Source organism: Nansenia antarctica (genome assembly GCF_963989245.1).
Source record: "Nansenia antarctica genome assembly, chromosome: 15".
Lineage (NCBI taxonomy): Eukaryota > Metazoa > Chordata > Actinopteri > Argentiniformes > Microstomatidae > Nansenia > Nansenia antarctica.
The window spans coordinates 26,832,932-26,853,567 of NC_137685.1; the positions used below are offsets into that span (position 1 = coordinate 26,832,932).

General features: G+C 44.3%; 1 protein-coding gene and 1 pseudogene across 2 annotated transcripts; both read left to right on the forward strand.

Annotated features, from left to right (window-relative positions):
- The first annotated feature begins 2,538 nt into the window (after positions 1–2,538).
- LOC308171283 (E3 ubiquitin/ISG15 ligase TRIM25-like) lies at positions 2,539–5,535 on the forward strand (annotated as a pseudogene). Its single transcript has 3 exons — positions 2,539–3,098; positions 5,172–5,267; positions 5,452–5,535. The product of its transcript is annotated as an E3 ubiquitin/ISG15 ligase TRIM25-like (transcript).
- Positions 5,536–11,213: 5,678 nt separating this feature from the next.
- On the forward strand, positions 11,214–13,854 carry LOC308171284 (stonustoxin subunit beta-like; the record flags this gene model as incomplete). Its single annotated transcript, XM_080546117.1, has 2 exons — positions 11,214–11,277; positions 13,319–13,854. 2 exons carry the CDS (start codon positions 11,214–11,216, stop codon positions 13,852–13,854), a joined length of 600 nt encoding a protein of 199 aa, XP_080402243.1.
- Positions 13,855–20,636: the final 6,782 nt, after the last annotated feature.

A 20,636-nucleotide genomic window follows, 5' to 3' on the forward strand; every position in this document is an offset into this window, starting at 1 on the left:
CTCTCCTCTCCTCTCCTGTTGTCTGTCTCTCTGTTGCTGTCCTGTTGTCTGTCTCTCTGTTGCTGTCCTGTTGTCTGTCTCTCTGTTGCTGTCTCTCTGTTGCTCTCCTCTCCTGTTGTCTGTCTCTCTGTTGCTCTCCTCTCCTGTTGTCTGTCTCTCTGTTGCTCTCCTCTCCTGTTGTCTGTCTCTCTGTTGCTGTCCCTCATGTTCGCCTCAGTGCTGCTAGCGACACCCGACCCAGTGCTAACTGCTTCGTGGCTCTCACTCTCAACAACATTGGTAGTCGCAGCTGCATTATTTGAAAAAAAATTGAAATCTTGGGCAACTTAGCTTTCAGGGCTCTCAAGTCTCACGCATTGGGTGTGAGACACACGGGTTGAAATGCGGCGTGTGAACGGGTTGAAATGCGTGTGTCTCACGCCCAATGCTTGAGACTTGAGAGCCCTGCTTTATTTAGTTCGTTTTTCATTTGTTCTTTTCGTTTTTTGGCCCCACTAATGTGCGTCCGCTTTATTTTTGCAGCTTGCTCTTACGAATTTAGCCTAGGCTATGCGTAGCCTACGTCCTGCGTGACTCACTAACGTAAACTGGTGAGATGAGATGCGCGAAATTTCTTCTCTCGAAGAGAAAACCTGGATTCCGCAGGCATAAAGTTGCCTCAGGAATTAATTAAAACTGCCTCGCTGTTTTGTGGGGGGCCTCAGGATTTTTTTTTTTTTTTTTTTTTTTTTAAATGTGTATCCAATGTTAGGTGGCCGCCGTGGCCCCCTAGTGGTGGTGGCCCTAGGCTGCAGCCTAGGTAAGCCTATGTGTTAATCCGCGCATGAATATAATACATAAACATATTACTTGTAAACTATTATGTATTCTAAGTGCTCTCGTAGTGTATTATCGTAGATGATCGAACTAAATACGAGCTGCCTACTGAAAACAAGCAAATGCGCGTTCACGCGTAAGGGGGTCTGAATCTGCCGGGGGGTCGAAATACGGCACAATACCGGGAGCGACGGTGACAGGTAGCCTACCACTTCATCTTCAATGACCGACCGTGTTTGCGAGCAAAAGATCTGAGTGTGCGTGTTTATAGCTGAACATGATCTGTCTTTCACAATGGCTCAGCCACTCGTCGATTTGTGCAAGAAGCTATCAGAAGACAAAAATGCACTGACAAAGCTGTCCGTTTCCAATCAGCACGCCAGCTATTTAAACACACATGGCCTTTGTCCCGGAATTTAAAAAACGGCTGTGTGAAAAGCTTAAAAAAGCAACGTTTTCAATTAATATCGACGAAGCTACTAAGCTTAACATGGACAAAATCCTCAATGTCCTTGTTCGTTTTTTTGATGATGATCTGGCCAAAGTAACAACACAACACCTAGTCAGCAGGAAAGTAAACATCGCCAACTCGTCAGCCCTCATGCAGGAGCTCAAAGATATCATGGAGTCCAATGGTCTTGACTGGTCACTAGTCATCAGTATTCTACTTGATGTAGATCTATTGATCGATTGTTATATTGATAGTAGCTTAATAAGTGATGCAATCAGTTTGTCCTTAAGTGATTTAATCAGTTTTTTTTAAATTTATTTATTTTTTTCTTTCCAGATTTTATCCCCTTTTTCACCCAATTTGGTATCCAATTGCACCCAACCTAGCATCCAATTATCCCCTGCCTATTGCGTAGGATCCGCCGCACGACCCCGTGGCCGGCAGCCCCAGAGGAGATCGCCAGGCAGACTAGCTGACTGGCTCCTCAAGCCCGACACCGTTACTCCAGCACCAGACGGGGGCGGTGTTGCGCGACGGATCCTTGTCCGGAAATAGTCCTATACCCCCCTTTGGGAGCGGCCGCTCAATATGCCGCTCCCTGTGTGCCCCGGCCATATCCGGGTCTCGCGAGACCGGGATTCGATCCCAGTCCCCGGTGGGCAGCTTGCACTAGTGGCTAATGCTTAGACCGCTGCGCCACCGCGGGGCTAGTTTGTTCTTTTAAAGACATCTAAATATATTATTTTATTTTGTATTGAGTATAAAACAGTAATAATGCATTTTAACATTGAGACATGTATTTTGTATTGACTATAAAATAGTATTAATGCATTTAAACATTGAGACAAGAAGCTGTCTTCTGTACCCGCTCTCCCAATATCTCACTCACACACACACGCACACACACACACACACACACACACACACACACACACACACATGAATGAATGGTCTTTATTGTCATTGATATAGTACAGGTACCATACAACGACATTTTTCTACATACACACACACACACACACGCACACACACACACACACTCACACACACACACACACACACACACACACACACACTCACATACACACACGCACACACACACACACACTCACACACATACTGTACACCACTCCCTCTACAGCTACAGTGACACAGAACAAGGAAGTGTTCCCGCCCACAAGCACAGGCATTTATAGGAAATCGAAACTTAGCTCTGACTAGTATGAGTGTGTGTGACTCTCTCATCTCTGCTCAGTCTTTTGTGCAGCACCATGGCAGACAGCAAGGATTCTTTTAGCTGTCCGATCTGTCTGGATCTACTGAAGGATCCGGTGACTATTCCCTGTGGACACAACTACTGTATGGGCTGTATTAAGAACTACTGGGACCAGGATGACCAGAAGGGGGTCTACAGCTGCCCCCAGTGCAGACAGACCTGCATCCGAAGGCCTCTTCTAGAGAAAAACACTCTGCTGGCTGAATTAGTGGAAAATCTGAAGAAGACGGGACTCCTGCTCACTGTTATGCTGGACCTGGAGATGTGGTGTGTGATGTCTGCACTGGGAGAAAGCAGAAAGCCCTCAAGTCCTGTCTGGTGTGTCTGGCCTCTTACTGTGAGACTCACCTCCAGCCTCACTATGAATCTGCTGCCTTTAAGAAGCACAAGATGGTCAAAGCCTCCACACAACTGCAGGAGAAGATCTGCTCTCGTCATGATGAAGTGATGAAGATATTCTGCCGTACCGACCAGCAGTGTCTCTGTTTGGTGTGTGTGATGGAACATAAAGGCCATGACACAGTCCCAGCTGCTGCAGAGAGGGCTGAGAAACAGGTAAGAACCAGAGTGTCCTGTTCATATTGTATGATATTGTTAATGAGTGTGTTGGTGAAAATAATTATTTTGGTGTAAAGCTGAAAGTCTGTGTCTCTTACACTAAAGGGAGTTAATGATTGAAATAACCACTCATGTGAAATAACCACATGATTTCATGACAGGAGATATTTGACTGTAATCTCCAGAGATGTCGGGTCCGAGGTCTAAGCCAGTTGGCATTAGCAGTACAAGGTGGAACCTTGGAAAACATTAGTCGTCATTTTGTGGGAGTCGAAAGAAACAAAGGAATCAGAGACTTGTCTGCTGTGAAAAGACCAAAATATGTTGAGTTTAGGCACTCCTAACATTCCCCGTAACAAAACAACCGGCGCGTTAAACCTGTGTCAGTCTCATAGGTCTTCTTCCTCCTCTTCTGCTGGATTTAACGGCAGCTTGCATCCTTCACGTTGCTTTACCGCCATCTGCTGGATTTATCCAGCTACTACATTGTCCACGTCGTCAAAGTCCCAGTCCAGTTCTCTTGTCAAAGTCTCTATCAGACCAGTTCTCAGGTCAAAGTCTCTATCAGACCAGTTCTCTTGTCAAAGTCTCTATCAGTCCAGTTCTCTGGTCAAAGTCTCTATCAGTCCAGCAGGGTTTCCGTTAACCGGTAATTACCGGTCTTTGTCCGGTAAAATGTGTTGAAGTCCGACAAATTTAAACCTCTTAGGTCATATTGTCCGGTGAAAATAATTCCCTCTAAGCACAATTTGAATACAATTCACTAAAGTTCACATTCTGATTCCTTCTATATTAAAAAAGACGAATATATAGGCTAGATATTTCTTTTATTATGATATGATTTGATTCCGGCATGATGATGACTCCTAATGTGTAGGCTAGCCTATGCGAAACAGCGGCGGCAGGGTTGCCAGATGGGATTGACAATACAGCCTAACCAGTCTATTACCGCTAAACCCAGTAGCCCATTCGGCGATAACCCGGCCCATCTGGCAACCCTGCGCAGCGGGCCACCATAATAATAACTTGTATTTGTATAGGCTAGCGCTTTTAACCTGCAAACGTTGCAGCTCAAAGTGCACCATAGCGAGCGAGAGGTAAGCATGGCAAGACAAAGTAAGCTTAACAATTACTTCATGAAACCAAGCTACAATGAGTCTGAGGAGAAGTCTGACTGTAAAGAGATGGAGGCGGCTCGAGGGTTCCGAGTTAAATGGAAAGAAACTTTCTCCTGGCTGCGTTTACATGGGGAAGGAAAAATGTTCTGCTCACTGTGCAAAAAATCGGGGAGGAATAACAGATTCACGAGAGGAGCAACGAATATGAGAATGTCGGCTCTCACTGATCACAGTCGGTGCAGTGAGCACATATCGGCGGTCAGTTTGAGGCAACAGCAAAGGCCACTGTGAGCAGGCTAATGAAACGGCTAACAATAAGCTGCACTCTCAGCTACAAGTTGCATTTCACATGGCAAAAAATGGCATCGCATGTCATCAGTATGTGGGACTGACTGAGCTACTGAAAGCAGTTAAGGCTCCAGATTGTGTTTTGAGTGAGGGCATTTACCGCCACAGCGACTCCGTTGACATTGTGGCGCGCGTTCAGCGCTGGACATGGCATAGCGCGCATGCGAATCATGAAAGCCTATTATATTTATTATATAGCTCGCATCTAATCGTATCGGATGAGAAATAGACATTAAACGGCATATATAGGCTACACAACAGCTAATCACCGCGACAAACAGCTATATTATATTTGAATATGATGACCGGAATATCTCACGTTTGTCCGGTAAATTGAAATCTTCCCGGACACGTTGACCGGCACAAATTTTTTCTAACGGAAACCCTGCAGTCCAGTTCTCTTGTCAAAGTCTCTATCAGACCAGTTCTCTTGTTAAAGTCTCTATCAGTCCAGTTCTCTGGTCAAAGTCTCTATCAGACCAGTTCTCTTGTCAAAGTCTCTATCAGTCCAGTTCTCTTGAGAAAGCTGACCAGACACCTCCTGCCCTGTCCACCTCCACCACACTTTATATGACGAGAGCTTTGTCTGTTTGTCTGTCCACAGAGGCAGCTGGGGATGAGTCAGCAGGAAGTCCAGCAGAGAGTCCAGGAGAGAGAGAAGAAGCTGAGGGAGATCCAACAGGCTGTGGAGTCTCTCAGAGTGAGTACTGACCAGAGGAGACACACCATTACTGCTCTCCTCCAGTCAGCCACTCTCCAATCCCACATAGAGGATCACATCCATTCCCTCCAGGTAAACACACTGACCCTCCATCTGCAATACTGAAAGAAGCTTAATGTTCAGGTATTAATATACCCCCCCTCCCCCCTCTCTCTCTCTCCAGGGTTATCAGTCTCTCTCCAGTCCCATTGTATGTTCAGACATAGCCAGCATCATTGTCCATCCTAGCCAGTACTTGGAGGTGTGAGTGAGGCTGTGTCTGAGCTGAGAGAGAAACTAGAGGACGTCTTTAAGGGGGAGTGGCCCAAGATCTCAACTACAGGTGAACTAAAGCTCTTCCTCTGGTCATATATAGTCAGCTGTAGACTACGGCCCTAATCACCACATTGTGTACTGTACGTGTGTGTGTTTGTGATATGACTTGATACTAATGCTTTCTCTTCAAATGTGTTTGTGTGTCTGTAGTGAATGTAAAGGATGTTTTACTACCAGCAAAGCCCAGGACCAGAGCCCAGTTCCTACAATGTGAGTCTCCTCATCCTGAAGTAGTTAGGGTTGTGATGTGCGTGACTCAAAGTGTTCATGGTCGATTAATCACTGGGTGGAATGAACCATTCATTGATGTTCCGTGTGCCGACATTCACAAAGACAGCCATGGATCATCAGTTAATATCTTTTTTTTTATTAAAGTATTTTTATTAAAAAGTTACACAATACAATATGATTAAATAGTTTTTTTTTTTTTTTACACATTTCTGCCCACCCCCCCACCCAACCCCAAACATTTCCTCCAGGGCCCTAAAGTTACATTGGCATAATAATAACATTAAAAAAGGAAAAAGAAAATAGATTAAAATAAATGTTCACACTGGACAATAATAATGTTGTTGTATCACAGCTGCAACCAGGTAACTACCAAGACAGTACATATAGGATCTACAGAGACAGGTCGTCGCAACATTACATGGACCAACACTAGAGAGGTGACATGTCAGAAGCCTGCATCCCTCAGGTTGGAACTTCAGGGAGAGTCTTAAGACCATCAAAATATGCCAACACAGAGCCCCATGTAGAATAAAATTTGCTTGTGGAACCTCTAATTGTGTATTTATTTTTTTCTATTTTAAGATATAGCATTAGGTCTCTCAGCCATGCTGAGACTGTGGGCGGTTTCGGTGATTTCCAATCAAGCAGTATTCTCCTCCGAGCCAATAGGGAAGCAAAAGACATGCTATTCTTTTGGATGTTGGTCAGTCGATCGCTCTCTGAAACCCCGAAGATGGCAGTCAAGGCATTCGGTCGTACATCAATACCCAGTGCCTCGGACATAATTTTAAAGAAATTTGACCAATATCCAGTCAGTTGAGGACAGGTCCAAAACATATGGGTAAGGTCTGCTGGGGCATTGTGACACCGATCACAAATATCGTTAAGCTCAGGGAATATTTTGGATAGTCTGTGTTTACTGAAATGGACACGATGAAGAACTTTAAATTGTATAAGTCCAAGTCGGGCACAAGAGGTGCTCCTATTCACTCTGTCTAATGCATTGTTCCATGTTTCATCCGCTATTTGTTGACCAAGTTCTTCCTCCCAGCTTGTTCTAATCTTATGAATTGACTCTCCTTTAAGGGACATTATGATGTCATAGAGTCTCGATATATGACCTTTTTGACTGGTGGGAGTATCGAGGATTGTGTCAAGTACAGATAATGGAGGCATGTTAGGGAAGGACGGTCATTGACTTTGGATGAAATGACGGATCTGGAAATAGCGAAAGAGGTTCGAGTTAGGTAGATGGAATTTATTTGAGAGGTCACGAAAGTTTGCAAATATGCCATCTATGTATAGGTCTCCAAATTTTACAAGGCCCACCTGTTGCCAAAGAGAAAAAGTTACATCTTGCTTTGCTGGAATAAAGAGGTGGTTGTGACATATTGGACTCTGGATTGAAAAGCTTTGAAGTTTGAAATGTGCTCTAAACTGGGACCATATTCGGAGAGTAGAGACAACCACTGCACTGTTGGTGTATTTAGAGGGAGATAATGGCATCTTAGATGTGACCAGGGCGTGAAGAGAGGACGAGGAACAAGACTTTGCCTCCATCAGGCACCAGCCCGCATCTGAAGAGTGAGTCCAGTGGACGACTTTCTGTATGTTAGCGGCCCAATAATAGAAAAGAAGGTTTGGAAGAGCTAGGCCCCCCATCTGTCTATGCCTCTGAAGTAGTTCTTTGCGGACCCTCAGAGATTTACCACCCCAAATAAAAGATGATATAAGCCTGTCTATAGAATTAAAGAAGGATTTTGGAAGGAACACGGGTAGACATTGGAATAAATATAAGAATCTGGGTAGGGCATTCATTTTGACCGAATTTACTCTGCCTGCCAAGGACAAGTGGAGAGCATCCCATCTCTGAAGGTCAGATTTAAGTTTGTTTACGAGAGGTTCGAAGTTATGTTTGTAGAGGCCTGTGAAGTCACGGGTAATATTAACTCCTAAGTATTTAAAACCAACTTTGGATGTTTGAAAGGGCAAGCTACTCTGGGGGATCTGAAGCGCCAAGGCGTTTAACAGGAAGCATTCGCTTTTAGAGAAGTTCAGCTTATATCCAGAGAAGAGGCCAAAACTGGAGAGTAGCTTCGTGATGTCAGGCATACATGACACAGGGTCGGACACATATAATAACAGGTCATCCGCATCTAAAGATAGCTTGTGTTCCGAACCCCATCTCTGTATCCCATGCATAAAGGCTGCAGATTTGAGTGCTATTGAGAGGGGTTCAAGTGCCAAGACAAATAACAAAGGGCTCAACGGACAACCTTGCCGTGTTCCCCTTGACAAGGGAAAGTACTGAGAGCGGGTCCCATTTGTGACCACCGATGCCCTAGGGGAGGAGTAAAGCAACTTAATCCAGGAGATATATTTGGGCCCAAAACCAAATCTTTGTAAAACTTCAAACAGATATGTCCACTCGACCCTGTCGAATGCCTTCTCAGCATCCAGTGAGACAACTACTTCTGGTATAGTATCAGACGCAGGGGAGTGTATCACGCCTAAGAGACGACGAATATTCTAGGAGTGGCGGCCTTTGATAAAACCAGATTGGTCTGTCGATATTATATCAGGTAGGATGGGGTCTAAGCGGGTAGCCAGAGCCTTCGCTAGTATCTTGGCATCCACATTCAAAAGTGAGATAGGCCTGTAGGAACCACAGTTAGAAGCAACCTTTCCTGGTTTAAGCAGAAGTGTAATAGATGCCTCTGTAGTTGTTTGTGGTAAGGTTCCTCTGTCCATGGAGTCCTTGTACATGTCTAGAAGCAAAGGGGCCAATTTAGTGGTGATTTTTTTGTAGAATTCGATTGGATAGCCATCCGGGCCTGGAGCTTTCCCACTCTGCATTCTCCTAATTGATTCAATTATTTCCTGCATTTCCACGGGTCTATCTGCAATTTCTTTTTGAGAGCGATTCATTTGGGGAATATTTAATTTATCAAAAAACTTTAGCATAGGTGAACTGTCAGAAGGTGCTTCAGAGGTATATAACTTTGAGTAAAAAGTTTTGAAAGTGTCATTAATTGCAGTTGGATTAACTATGTGTTCGTTTGAAGTATTTATAATCTCTGATATAAATTGAGTGGCAGACCTGCATTTGAGTTGATGAGCCAGAAGTCGTCCTGCCTTTTCTCCATGTTCGAATACTAAACCTCGTGAACGAAGTAATAGTCTCTCAGCCTGATCAGTAGAAGACAAATTATACTGTGTTTGAAGACCCAATCTTTCTTTGTAAATCTTTGGTGAAGGGGATATAGAATATTGTCTGTCTAGTTCAGATATGGAGTTCAGGAGGTTAATCTGTTCATTTTGTTTTGCCTTCTTTAACTGGGCCGAGTATGCTATGATCTCACCTCTAATGACAGCTTTTAGTGTTTCCCATAATAAAGATGGGGAAGTTGAATCATTTTTGTTTGTTTCAAGAAAATTGTCAATTGTCACACTGTCGAACAGAAATATTTGTCTGCAAGTAAGGCTGTATTTAATCTCCATGGTGGGCGTTCTCTTCGGTTAAGAGAGAAGGAGAGATCCATCAAGACAGGAGAGTGATCGGATTCAACTATGGTTGAATATTTAATTTTCCTTATTGAGGGGAGAAGTGATTTGTCTATAAAAAAATAATCGATCCTGGAGTATGTGTGGTGTACATGTGAGAAAAATGAAAACTCTTTGCTTTGAGGAAAGCTGTATCGCCAGGGGTCCACACATCCTATCTGGGATATAAAAGTGTTCAAAGCTGCAGCCATTTTTGAAGGGGACCTAGATTTAGGGTGGGACCTGTCTAAGCTTGGGTTGATGGCACAATTAAAGTCACCTCCCAGGATTAATGATTGTGACTGCACATTAGGCATGGACGAAATAAGCCTTTTGATAAAATGTTCATCATCCCAATTTGGAGCATATACATTCGCAAGCAAAACTCGTGTGTGAAAGAGGGAGCCAGAAACCATAATAAATCGACCTTGTGGATCAGAAATGATATCTGTTGGAGTGAATTGTATTTTTTTGTTAATTAAGATTGCTACTCCTCTCGCCTTAGTACTAAAATTAGAATGGAATACTTGCCCCACCCAAGATTTCCTAAGTCTATTGTGATCCTTGACTACCAGGTGTGTTTCTTGCAAAAAAGCTATATCAATTTTATGATGCTTAAGATGGTTGAACATTCTAGTTCTTTTAACTGGTCCATTAAGGCCTTTTACGTTCCAGGAAGTAAAGCTCACTGGTGATCCAATATCCTTCACTGTGCTATTTGGTATATTAGCCATTTAGAATACTTGGTACCGTATACAGGACTTGGAAGGATATAGGCTGTATACCGCATTGAAGGTAAAAGTGCAAAAATTATGAGAAATAATAAACGTTAACCAATGATAACCCCAGAGGACCCTGCACCTCCTACCCACTGAACTAAATCCCGATGACCCCCCTCCCACCCCCACCCCTCCCATCCCGAAAAACACCCATGTTCCTATGCTCGCCTTCTGAACACTGACGAGCTGCAGGACCTTAAACTTCTCTTGCCTCTCCCGGTAGGACATCCTAACTACAAAAACCTCCCTCTTCTAAGAGGTTCCCGACATAAGTATATCAATTAAAACATGTAGGCTAGTAACTTATATGAAGTGTAACAATACACAGCAATTAAACACACAGTTTAACCTAAACAAAGCATAAACATATTTGTGTATTATTAACATGACCAACTTGGCAAAGAGCATTGTTAACTATGGTAAACATAAGACCGTGGGCAATAAAACAAAAAACAAATCAAATCACATCACCGTACTCCTCCGTGTGTGCTTTGCTGTCCTCTGGTGTTGAGCAACTGAACGTCAGTACACAGTCTGTAATTCGCCTCCTCCGTGTGTGCTTTGCTGCCTTCTGGTGTTGAGCAACTGAATGTCAGTACACATTCTAATTAGTGCTTGATTACGTACCAGCTTGTAACAACAGTTCTTGACATTAAACTAGTCTTCTCCAGCTGTTGCAGTGTTGATGCGACGATCATAGAACTCTTTAGCCTCTTCGGGTGTCTGGAACTCGAATGTCTTGTTCTGAAAGGTGACGCGGAGTCTGGCCGGGTGGAGCAGACTGAACTGGATCTTCTTGTGATAGAGAGTCGATTTGATGTCGTTAAATGCTGCTCGTTTCTTGGAAAGGGCCGCGCTCAAGTCTGGGTAACATCTGATGACTCTGTCGTGGTAGCGCAATTCATGCTGCCTGGCCCAACGCAGCGCGCGCTCCTTCTCCTGATAGCGAAGGAAGCACACCACGAACGGCCGTGGGGGAGCGCTCTCCCTGGGCTTGGGACGAAGGGAGCGGTGCGCCCTCTCCAGCTCCGGTGGACTCTCAAATACTTCCCTGCCCATGACTTCCACCAACATCTCAGATATGAATTGGATCGGGTCCTGGCCATGTTCGCTGTCTTCAGGTATGTTTACAATGCGTAGATTAACCCGGCGAGATCTATTCTCAAGGTCCTCAATTTTATCCAAAAGGGATGCGTTGGCTGTTTGTAGTGACTCCACTGTTTTCTCCGTGGCATTGACTCGTTCAAAGTTTTCACCTGCTATGGTTTCCATCGAGACCAAGCGGCTTTGGAATGAGTTAACAGTGGTTCGCAGGGAATCGACAGAGTCTTGTAATGGTTTCACAGAGTCTCTGATCAGAGTGGACATATCTTCTTTGAGGCTGGCACGTTGTTTTGCCAATTCCGAAATTAACTTCGTCATAGAGAGCGTGTCTTCACCATTGTCATCCTCCGCCTGGCTAGCATTGGTGGTGGGTGCTGCGGCCATTGTTGCTGCTAGCTTGCTGCTCAGGGTAGATCTAGTGTTTGTCGCTGTATCTGGTTGTCTTCCTTTATAGCTCTGCATTTCTTGTTTGAAACTGAACTATATCTTTATGCCCACAATTTGGGAGTGCTTCGTAAGAGATTAGCTACATGTACAAGTTAGAATTTAAGTGAAATGTCGGGAGCTCCTCTTTTAACCGTCTTCCTTCTACATAGCTAAACCGGAAGCCCATCAGTTAATATCTTAAACAACAGAACACCATCAACAGTGAATGATGGATTTCATTCTGGTATTAATCCTGATTAATTTCTCCTTCTGAATTCTTAAATTAGGCTAACATAACAATAATGCAGAACAGGGAAATGTGGAAGCATATAGTGGACTTAATTCAAATATTACTGCAATTTGAGAACATTGCAATTGCATGTTCCACTTTTGCATGCATTCTTTCAGTCAATATTCAAGTTCAAATGCAATCATATGATTTTCATTTTCATGTAGCTGGTATGCACATTCGCTGTCAATATTAAAATTATAATGCAAAGCCATTTGACATTTCATTTTCAAAGTCATGCGCTGCTTTGTAACTGACAAAATTCAAAAGTTAATTCTTAAGTGAAAATGACTATGCAATCCCACAATAGCATTTTCATTTTCCACTTTTGCCTGCATTATTTGAGTCAATATGACAATTGTAATGCAATAATGTGATTAGCTTTTGCATTTCCATATTCTAGGAAACACACCCGCTGTATAGCTGACAAATTCTTATTCTCATGCCATTCTCATGTTCTCCCGGTCTGTCAGTCATTCTCTGGGGGCAGGACAAGGTTTAAGGCGGTGTGTGACCTTGGGTGTGGTTGTGGCGACCTTATGACCTTTTCTCCATAGAGAATGAATGGCCGCACATAACGTAAGTAGAGATGCTCCGATTTATCGGCCACCGATTTAAATCGGCCGATTTCACTCCAAATGACTTGATCGGTGATCGGCAAAAATGGCCGATCGCAAAAACCGATCTTTTTTTTTTCTTTTTCTGGGGAAGACAGATAACTGAACAGAAAACATAGGAGGACGTAACAGTATGTAAACCATGAAGGCCACGTTTATGATGTCTTTTATACAGCCATATCGACTGACTTGGGCTTCAGGCCCTAACTGGGTGATAGGCCAGACCTTTACTATGCCATAAAAATGGGTCTGCGTTTGCTTGGTGCCTAATGGATCAAAACTTTTGTCTAAAAAGCAAAAAAATATGTAGGCTATCCAGTCAGTAGGCCTACAGTTATGTATTTCAAAAAAAATCGGTATCGGTATCGGTATCGGTTGATCTTGAGGAAAAAAATCGGTGATCGGTAGCGCCCCAAAAATCCAGATCGGAGCATCCCTAAACGTAAGCGTGTGTGTGCTGTGAAGGTCTGGGGGCTAAGCGCTTGCTACTGTCCTACCAGGGGGCTCCTGGGGAGGGTGGGATGAAGTCTGGTGGGTGTGTGACCTTGGGTGTGGCTGTGGCGAGCCTTAGACCGTATGCCCATAGAGAATGAATGGGTGTGCAGAAACTAAGTGTCTGTGGTGTGTGTGTGTGTGTGTGTGTGTGTGTTTTATGTTGTGTGTATAATATAGTATAATAATATCTCTCCCTCTCTCCCTCCTTCTCTCCCTCTGCTCTTCTCCCAGATTCCTGTCGACTCACACTGGACCCAAACACAGCACACAGAGAACTCTCTCTGTCTGAGGGGAACAGGAAGGTGACAAGTGGACCAGCCCTGTCATATCCTGATCATCCAGAGAGATTCACTGACCATGCTCAGGTGTTGTGTAGAGAGGGTCTGTCTGGACGCTGTTACTGGGAGGTTGAGTGGAGGGGGGTGGTTGGTACAGCAGTCTCATATAAAGACTTCAGCAGAGCAGGGGGAGGTTATGACTGTGGGTTAGGATACAATAACAAGTCCTGGATGTTAGTCTTCTGTGGTGATGGTAGTTATGTCTTCTTTCACAATCATGTTCAGACTGCAGTACCAGGCCCTCGGTCCTCCAGAGTAGGAGTGTACCTGGATCACAGGGCAGGTAGTCTGTCCTTAATCTACAGCGTCTCCTCTGACACCATGACCCTCCTCCACAGAGTCCAGACCACCTTCTCTCAGACCCTCTATCCTGGGTTTTTTGTGTATGGTAACCGTGGTAACAGTGCTGAGCTGTGTGAGCTGGAGTAGAGAAGCACACACACACACACACACACACACACTTACTTTGTGCTAGAGGTATGGTTTTCCTACCGTTGGACTCGATGAGTAGATGTGAAAAGAAGGTCTCACACTTAGTGTGTGTGTGTGTGTGTGTGTGTGTGTGTCTGTGTCTGTCTGTGTGTGTGTCTGTGTCTTTGTGTGTGTGTGTGTGTGTGTGTGTGTGTGTGTGTGAGTGTGTGTGTGTGTGTGTGTGTGTGAGTGTGAGTGTCTGTGTGTGTGTGAGTGTGAGTGTCTGTGTCTGTGTCTGTGTCTGTGTGTGTGTGTGTGTGTGTGTGTGTGTGTGTGAGGGTGAGTGTCTGTGTGCAGTGGCGGACTGGCCACCGGGCATGCCTGGCAAATGCCAGGAGGGCCGCGAGACTCTGGGCCGCTCAGAATGTATTATCTTTTTATTTGTTTAGTTTTTTGTTATTATTTGTAATTTTGTCTCTGGTGATTTTCATTGAAAATAACTTATTTCAGCAGACCGCGGCCCAAAACATTTTATATCGGCCCGGGCCGGGCACGCAGTTCTGCGCGCATGCCCGGGCCGCGGTTTTGCGGAACCTAGGATGGTAGGGGATGGTAGAGCAATACCGCTACCTGATTGGTTGGCGAAGCACTCGTGAAGAGCCCCCTCATTGGCTGGCGAGTCTACCATCTAATTAGCCAGACTCCTTGCTATAAGCTAGCAATATTGGGCTAACGTAAACGTTATCCAATAATGCGTTGTCCATGTGTTGAATAGAAGTGATGATAGTTGAGTATGGTTGACGTCTGCAGACTAGTTACTGCTCCTAAATAGTGTTACTTTATTAGATCACTCAGTGTTGCTTCTGTGTCATGAGGGAGTCCGGAGGGAGCATGACTATGGGAAAGTGAAAGAGCCGAGCGGTGCACAGCAGAAAATGAACACACTCCCCTGAAGTTGCGTCAACACAGTAATATGGTTTGTGGGTATACAATGTGACAAATTGAATGTTAACAAGCTGGTTAATATTAGAATAAAACGTGCAGACTGCAGAATGAGTGTTTCTGGTTTATTTTATGAAGCTGGTTCACATGACCAAGGTCAGGCTAGTACTGTATTTACACTGTGTTGCCCAGTCAATAAACATGTTTCCTTATGACTTCTAACCTTTCTTGGTGTAGGTAGGGGCCCGAACAATGACTCAAGCCCAGGGGCCCCCACTAGGTAGGGGCTATGCTTGGGAAATGGAGTTCAATATAAGATCTAAAGAATTAGCCTACTTGTTGTGAGTTTGATTTCAGAATTTAGCAGTTGGCATTGTTTCTCATGTTTTGGTCTGGCCTATGTATGCTATTTGTCCTGAATGTGCCTTATAGCATACTACTGGTTATACTATGCTCTCAATAACGTTGTGTGGATTGTTGTCGGCACTCTGAATTCATCAGCGATTGTAGTGTGTCAGTTGCGTGTGCGTGTGTGTGTTACATTTGTGTTCCAAATGTCTACATTCGATTCTAGTCAGTCTGGTTATCTCAAGCTTTTTATGTTAACAATCTGTGTTGATGTTGCGTTTGGAAATAGGGCTGTTGTGTCGCAAATGCCAGGGCTGTTTTTTTAACCCAGTCCGCCCCTGTCTGTGTGTCTGTGTGTGAGTGTGAGTGTGAGTGTGTGTGTGTGTGTGTGTGTGTGTGTGTGTGTGTGTGTGTGTGTGTGTGTGTGTGTGTGTGTGTGTGTGTGTGTGTGCTTAAACCAGAATTCCGCTTCCCGGTGGACTTTAGATAAATAGCCTCTCTCATCTCCTCATCCAGTCCAACTCTACTGAACGAGACAGTGTGAGCTGGAGTAGAGGTCCCCATAAGACATGATCTACCATAACCTGCTGTTGTTATATGATCTACCATAACCTGCTGTTGTTATATGATCTATCATAACCTGCTGTTGTTATATGATCTATCATAACCTGCTGTTGTTATATGATCTACCATAACCTGCTGTTGTTATATGATCTACCATAACCTGCTGTTGTTATATGATCTACCATAACCTGCTGTTGTTATATGATCTACCATAACCTGCTGTTGTTATATGGTCTATCATAACCTGCTGTTGTTATATGATCTACCATAACCTGCTGTTGTTATATGGTCTATCATAACCTGCTGTTGTTATATGATCTACCATAACCTGCTGTTGTTATATGATCTACCATAACCTGCTGTTGTTATATGGTCTACCATAACCTGCTGTTGTTATATGGTCTATCATAACCTGCTGTTGTTATATGATCTACCATAACCTGCTGTTGTTATATGATCTACCATAACCTGCTGTTGTTATATGATCTACCATAACCTGCTGTTGTTATATGATCTACCATAACCTGCTGTTGTTATATGGTCTATCATAACCTGCTGTTGTTATATGATCTATCATAACCTGCTGTTGTTATATGGTCTACCATAACCTGCTGTTGTTATATGGTCTATCATAACCTGCTGTTGTTATATGATCTACCATAACCTGCTGTTGTTATATGGTCTACCATAACCTGCTGTTGTTATATGGTCTACCATAACCTGCTGTTGTTATATGATCTACCATAACCTGCTGTTGTTATATGGTCTACCATAACCTGCTGTTGTTATATGGTCTATCATAACCTGCTGTTGTTGGATGATGTATCATAATCTATTAGTGTTATATGATCTATCATAATCAATTATTATCTATTATTGTTATATGATCTATCATAATCTATTATTGTTATATAATCTATCATAATCTATTAGTGTTATATGATGTATCATAATCTATTATTGTTATATGATCTATCATAATCTATTATTGTGATATGATCTATCATAATCTATTATTATCTATTATTGTTATATGATCTATCATAATCTATTATTATCTATTATTGTTATATTATTCATCACGATTTTATAGGGATTTCTGTTCTCAAAACACAGCAGACATGGTCACCATGGTTACCACGGTGGTACACTCTGTGATTGGGTGTAGTATTACAGCTGTTTTCAGATTCAGATTCAGATTCAGATTCAGATTCAGATAACGTTTATTGCCATTATGCATACACATATAGGAATTTGCTTCGACATTACAGTAAGTGCGTTTATACTTTTTCACGTGACAAAAAACAGGACAAACACAGGACAGACAACAGTGCATTGGATAGTGCAATATAAAGTGCAGTGCAGAGTTTTTACAGTGATTCAGTCCTGGGCAGACTTGGGGGCGGGGGGGAGGGGGAAGCCAGAGTCATTTATCAGCCTGGCGGCTGAGGGGTAGAAACTGAGCCTGTGGCGGGCCTTCAGTGCCTTAGGCAGCCGCAACCTTCTTCCAGAGGGAAGCAGGGTGAGGAGGCCGTGGCCGGGGTGGAAGGGGTCTGCCATGATCTTCCTTGCCCTCCTCAGAGCCCTGGTGTCATGCAGGGAGTTGAGGGAGGGCAAGGGACAGCCGATCACCCTCTCTGCTGAACGTAACACCCGCTGCAACTTGGCCTTGTCCTTGGTCGTTGCAGCAGGGAACCAGGTGATGATGGAGTGGGTGAGGATGGACTCTATGATGGCCGTGTAAAACTGGACCATCATGGACCTCGGCAGCCTGAGTTTCCTCAGCTGCCGGAGGAAGAACATCCTCTTCTGGGCCTTCTTCGTGAGGGCCTTGGTGTTCCGCTCCCACTTGAGGTCCCGGGAGATGGTCATGCCTAGAAAGCGGCATGACTCCACGGAGGCCACCGGGGTACCTCCCAGCGTGATGGGAGGGGGCAGGGCTGCTTTCCTGCGGAAGTCCACCACCATCTCCACTGTTTTCAGAGCATTTAGCTCCAGATTGTTTAAACTACACCAGAGGTCACCATGGTTACCACGGTGGTACACTGTGTGATTGAGTGTTCAGTTGTGTAATTTTTTAAAGATGTTAATTGCCGTAAAAACACATGATACAATGTTCTAAATGTCTATGTTACGGTACATGTGGGAATACGGTACATGTGGGAAAACTAGGGTTAGGGTTAGGTGCTAGGATGCTAGGGTTAAGGTTAGGGTTAGGGGTAGGGGTAGGGTTAGGGTTAGGATTAAGGTTAGACATGCCAGCATGTACCAAGTCACCCTAGCACCTAACCCTAACCCTAGTATTCCCACACGTACCGTAACATGGACATTCAATGTCGAGCTTCGAGAGTAGTAGTTTATTTAGCAAATCAAATGTGGTGTTTTGGGGAACTTGTTAACTTGTTAACTGAAATGTTTAATACTGTTTAACAAATGTGATTTAAAAATAAAAATAGATTTTTGGTGTTTTGTGTGAGTTTCTGGACGCTCAGATACCGGTCTCCTCCACCAGGGGGGGCTACCTGTCTCCTCCACCAGGTTAATCACACAGATGGAGCTACCTGTCTCCTCCACCAGTGGGCAGAAGAGCTGCATCTGTCTTCTTCCTGTCCTGTCCTGTTCATCCATCCATCCCTCCCTCCCTCCATCCACTCCTCTTCCTTCTTCCAACTCCCTTCCCATCCCCTTCTCTTCTTCTCCCTATCTCCCTCCTCCCTTCTGCCCTTCCTCTCTCCTCCCTCTCTCCCTCCTCCCTTCCTCTCTCCTCCCTCTTACTCTCTCTCTCCTCCCTCCCTCCCACTCTCTCTCCCTCCATTCCTACCCCCTCCTCCCTCTCTCCCTCCCTCCCTCCACCCTCCCCCTCCCTCCTCCTTCCTCTCTCCCTCCTCCCTCCCTCCTTCCCACTCTCTCTCACTCTTACTCTCTCCTCCCTCCCTCTCTCTCTCCTCCCTCCCTGCCACTCTCTCTCCCTCCCTCCCTCCCTCCTCCCATCATGTCCTCTCTCTATGTGTCCATCATGTCCTCTCTCTATGTGTCCCTCATGTCCTCTGTGTCCATCAATCATGTCCTCTCTCTATGTGTCCATCATGTCCTCTCTCTATGTGTCCATCATGTCCTCTCTCTATGTGTCCATCATGTCTCTGTGTCCATCATGTCTCTATGTGTCCATCATGTCCTCTCTCTATGTGTCCATCATGTCTCTATGTGTCCATCATGTCCTCTCTCTATGTGTCCATCATGTCTCTGTGTCCATCATGTCTCTATGTGTCCATCAAGTCCTCTCTATATGTGTCCATCATGTCCTCTCTCTATGTGTCCATCATGTCTCTATGTGTCCATCATGTCTCTATGTGTCCATCATGTCCTCTCTCTATGTGACCATCATGTCCTCTCTCTATGTGTCCATCATGTCCTCTCTCTATGTGTCCATCATGTCTCTATGTGTCCATCATGTCCTCTCTCTATGTGACCATCATGTCCTCTCTCTATGTGTCCATCATGTCCTCTCTCTATATGTCCATCATGTCCTCTCTCTATGTGTCCATCATGTCCTCTCTCTATGTGTCCATCATGTCTCTATGTGTCCATCATGTCCTCTCTCTATGTGTCCATCATGTCCTATCTCTATGTGTCCATCATGTCTCTATGTGTCCATCATGTCTCTATGTGTCCATCATGTCCTCTCTCTATGTGTCCATCATGTCTCTATGTGTCCATCATGTCTCTATGTGACCATCATGTCCTCTCTCTATGTGTCCATCATGTCCTCTCTCTATGTGTCCATCATGTCTCTATGTGTCCATCATGTCCTCTCTCTATGTGTCCATCATGTCCTCTCTCTATGTGTCCATCATGTCCTCTCTCTATGTGTCCATCATGTCCTCTCTCTATGTGTCCATCATGTCCTCTCTCTATGTGTCCATCATGTCTCTATGTGTCCATCATGTCTCTATGTGTCCATCATGTCCTCTCTCTATGTGTCCATCATGTCTCTATGTGTCCATCATGTCTCTATGTGTCCATCATGTCTCTATGTGTCCATCATGTCCTCTCTCTATGTGTCCATCATGTCTCTATGTGTCCATCATGTCTCTATGTGACCATCATGTCCTCTCTCTATGTGTCCATCATGTCCTCTCTCTATGTGTCCATCATGTCCTCTATGTGTCCATCATGTCCTCTCTCTATGTGTCCATCATGTCCTCTCTCTATGTGTCCATCATGTCCTCTCCCTATGTGTCCATCATGTCTCTGTGTCCATCATGTCTCTATGTGTCCATCAAGTCCTCTCTATATGTGTCCATCATGTCCTCTCTCTATGTGTCCATCATGTCCTCTCTCTATGTGTCCATCATGTCTCTATGTGTCCATCATGTCCTCTCTCTATGTGTCCATCATGTCCTCCCCCTATGTGTCCATCATGTCTCTATGTGTCCATCAAGTCCTCTCTATATGTGTCCATCATGTCCTCTCTCTATGCGTCCATCATGTCTCTATGTGTCCATCATGTCTCTATGTGTCCATCATGTCCTCTCTCTATGTGTCCATCATGTCTCTATGTGTCCATCATGTCTCTATGTGTCCATCATGTCTCTATGTGTCCATCATGTCCTCTCTCTATGTGTCCATCATGTCTCTATGTGTCCATCATGTCTCTATGTGTCCAACATGTCCTCTCCCTATGTGTCCATCATGTCCTCTCTCTATGTGTCCATCATGTCCTTTCTCTATGTGTCCATCATGTCCTCTATGTGTCCATCATGTCTCTATGTGTCCATCATGTCCTCTCTCTATGTGTCCATCATGTCTCTATGTGTCCATCATGTCCTCTATGTGTCCATCATGTCCTCTCTCTATGTGTCCATCATGTCTATATGTGTCCATCATGTCCTCTATGTGTCCATCATGTCCTCTCTCTATGTGTCCATCATGTCTCTATGTGTCCA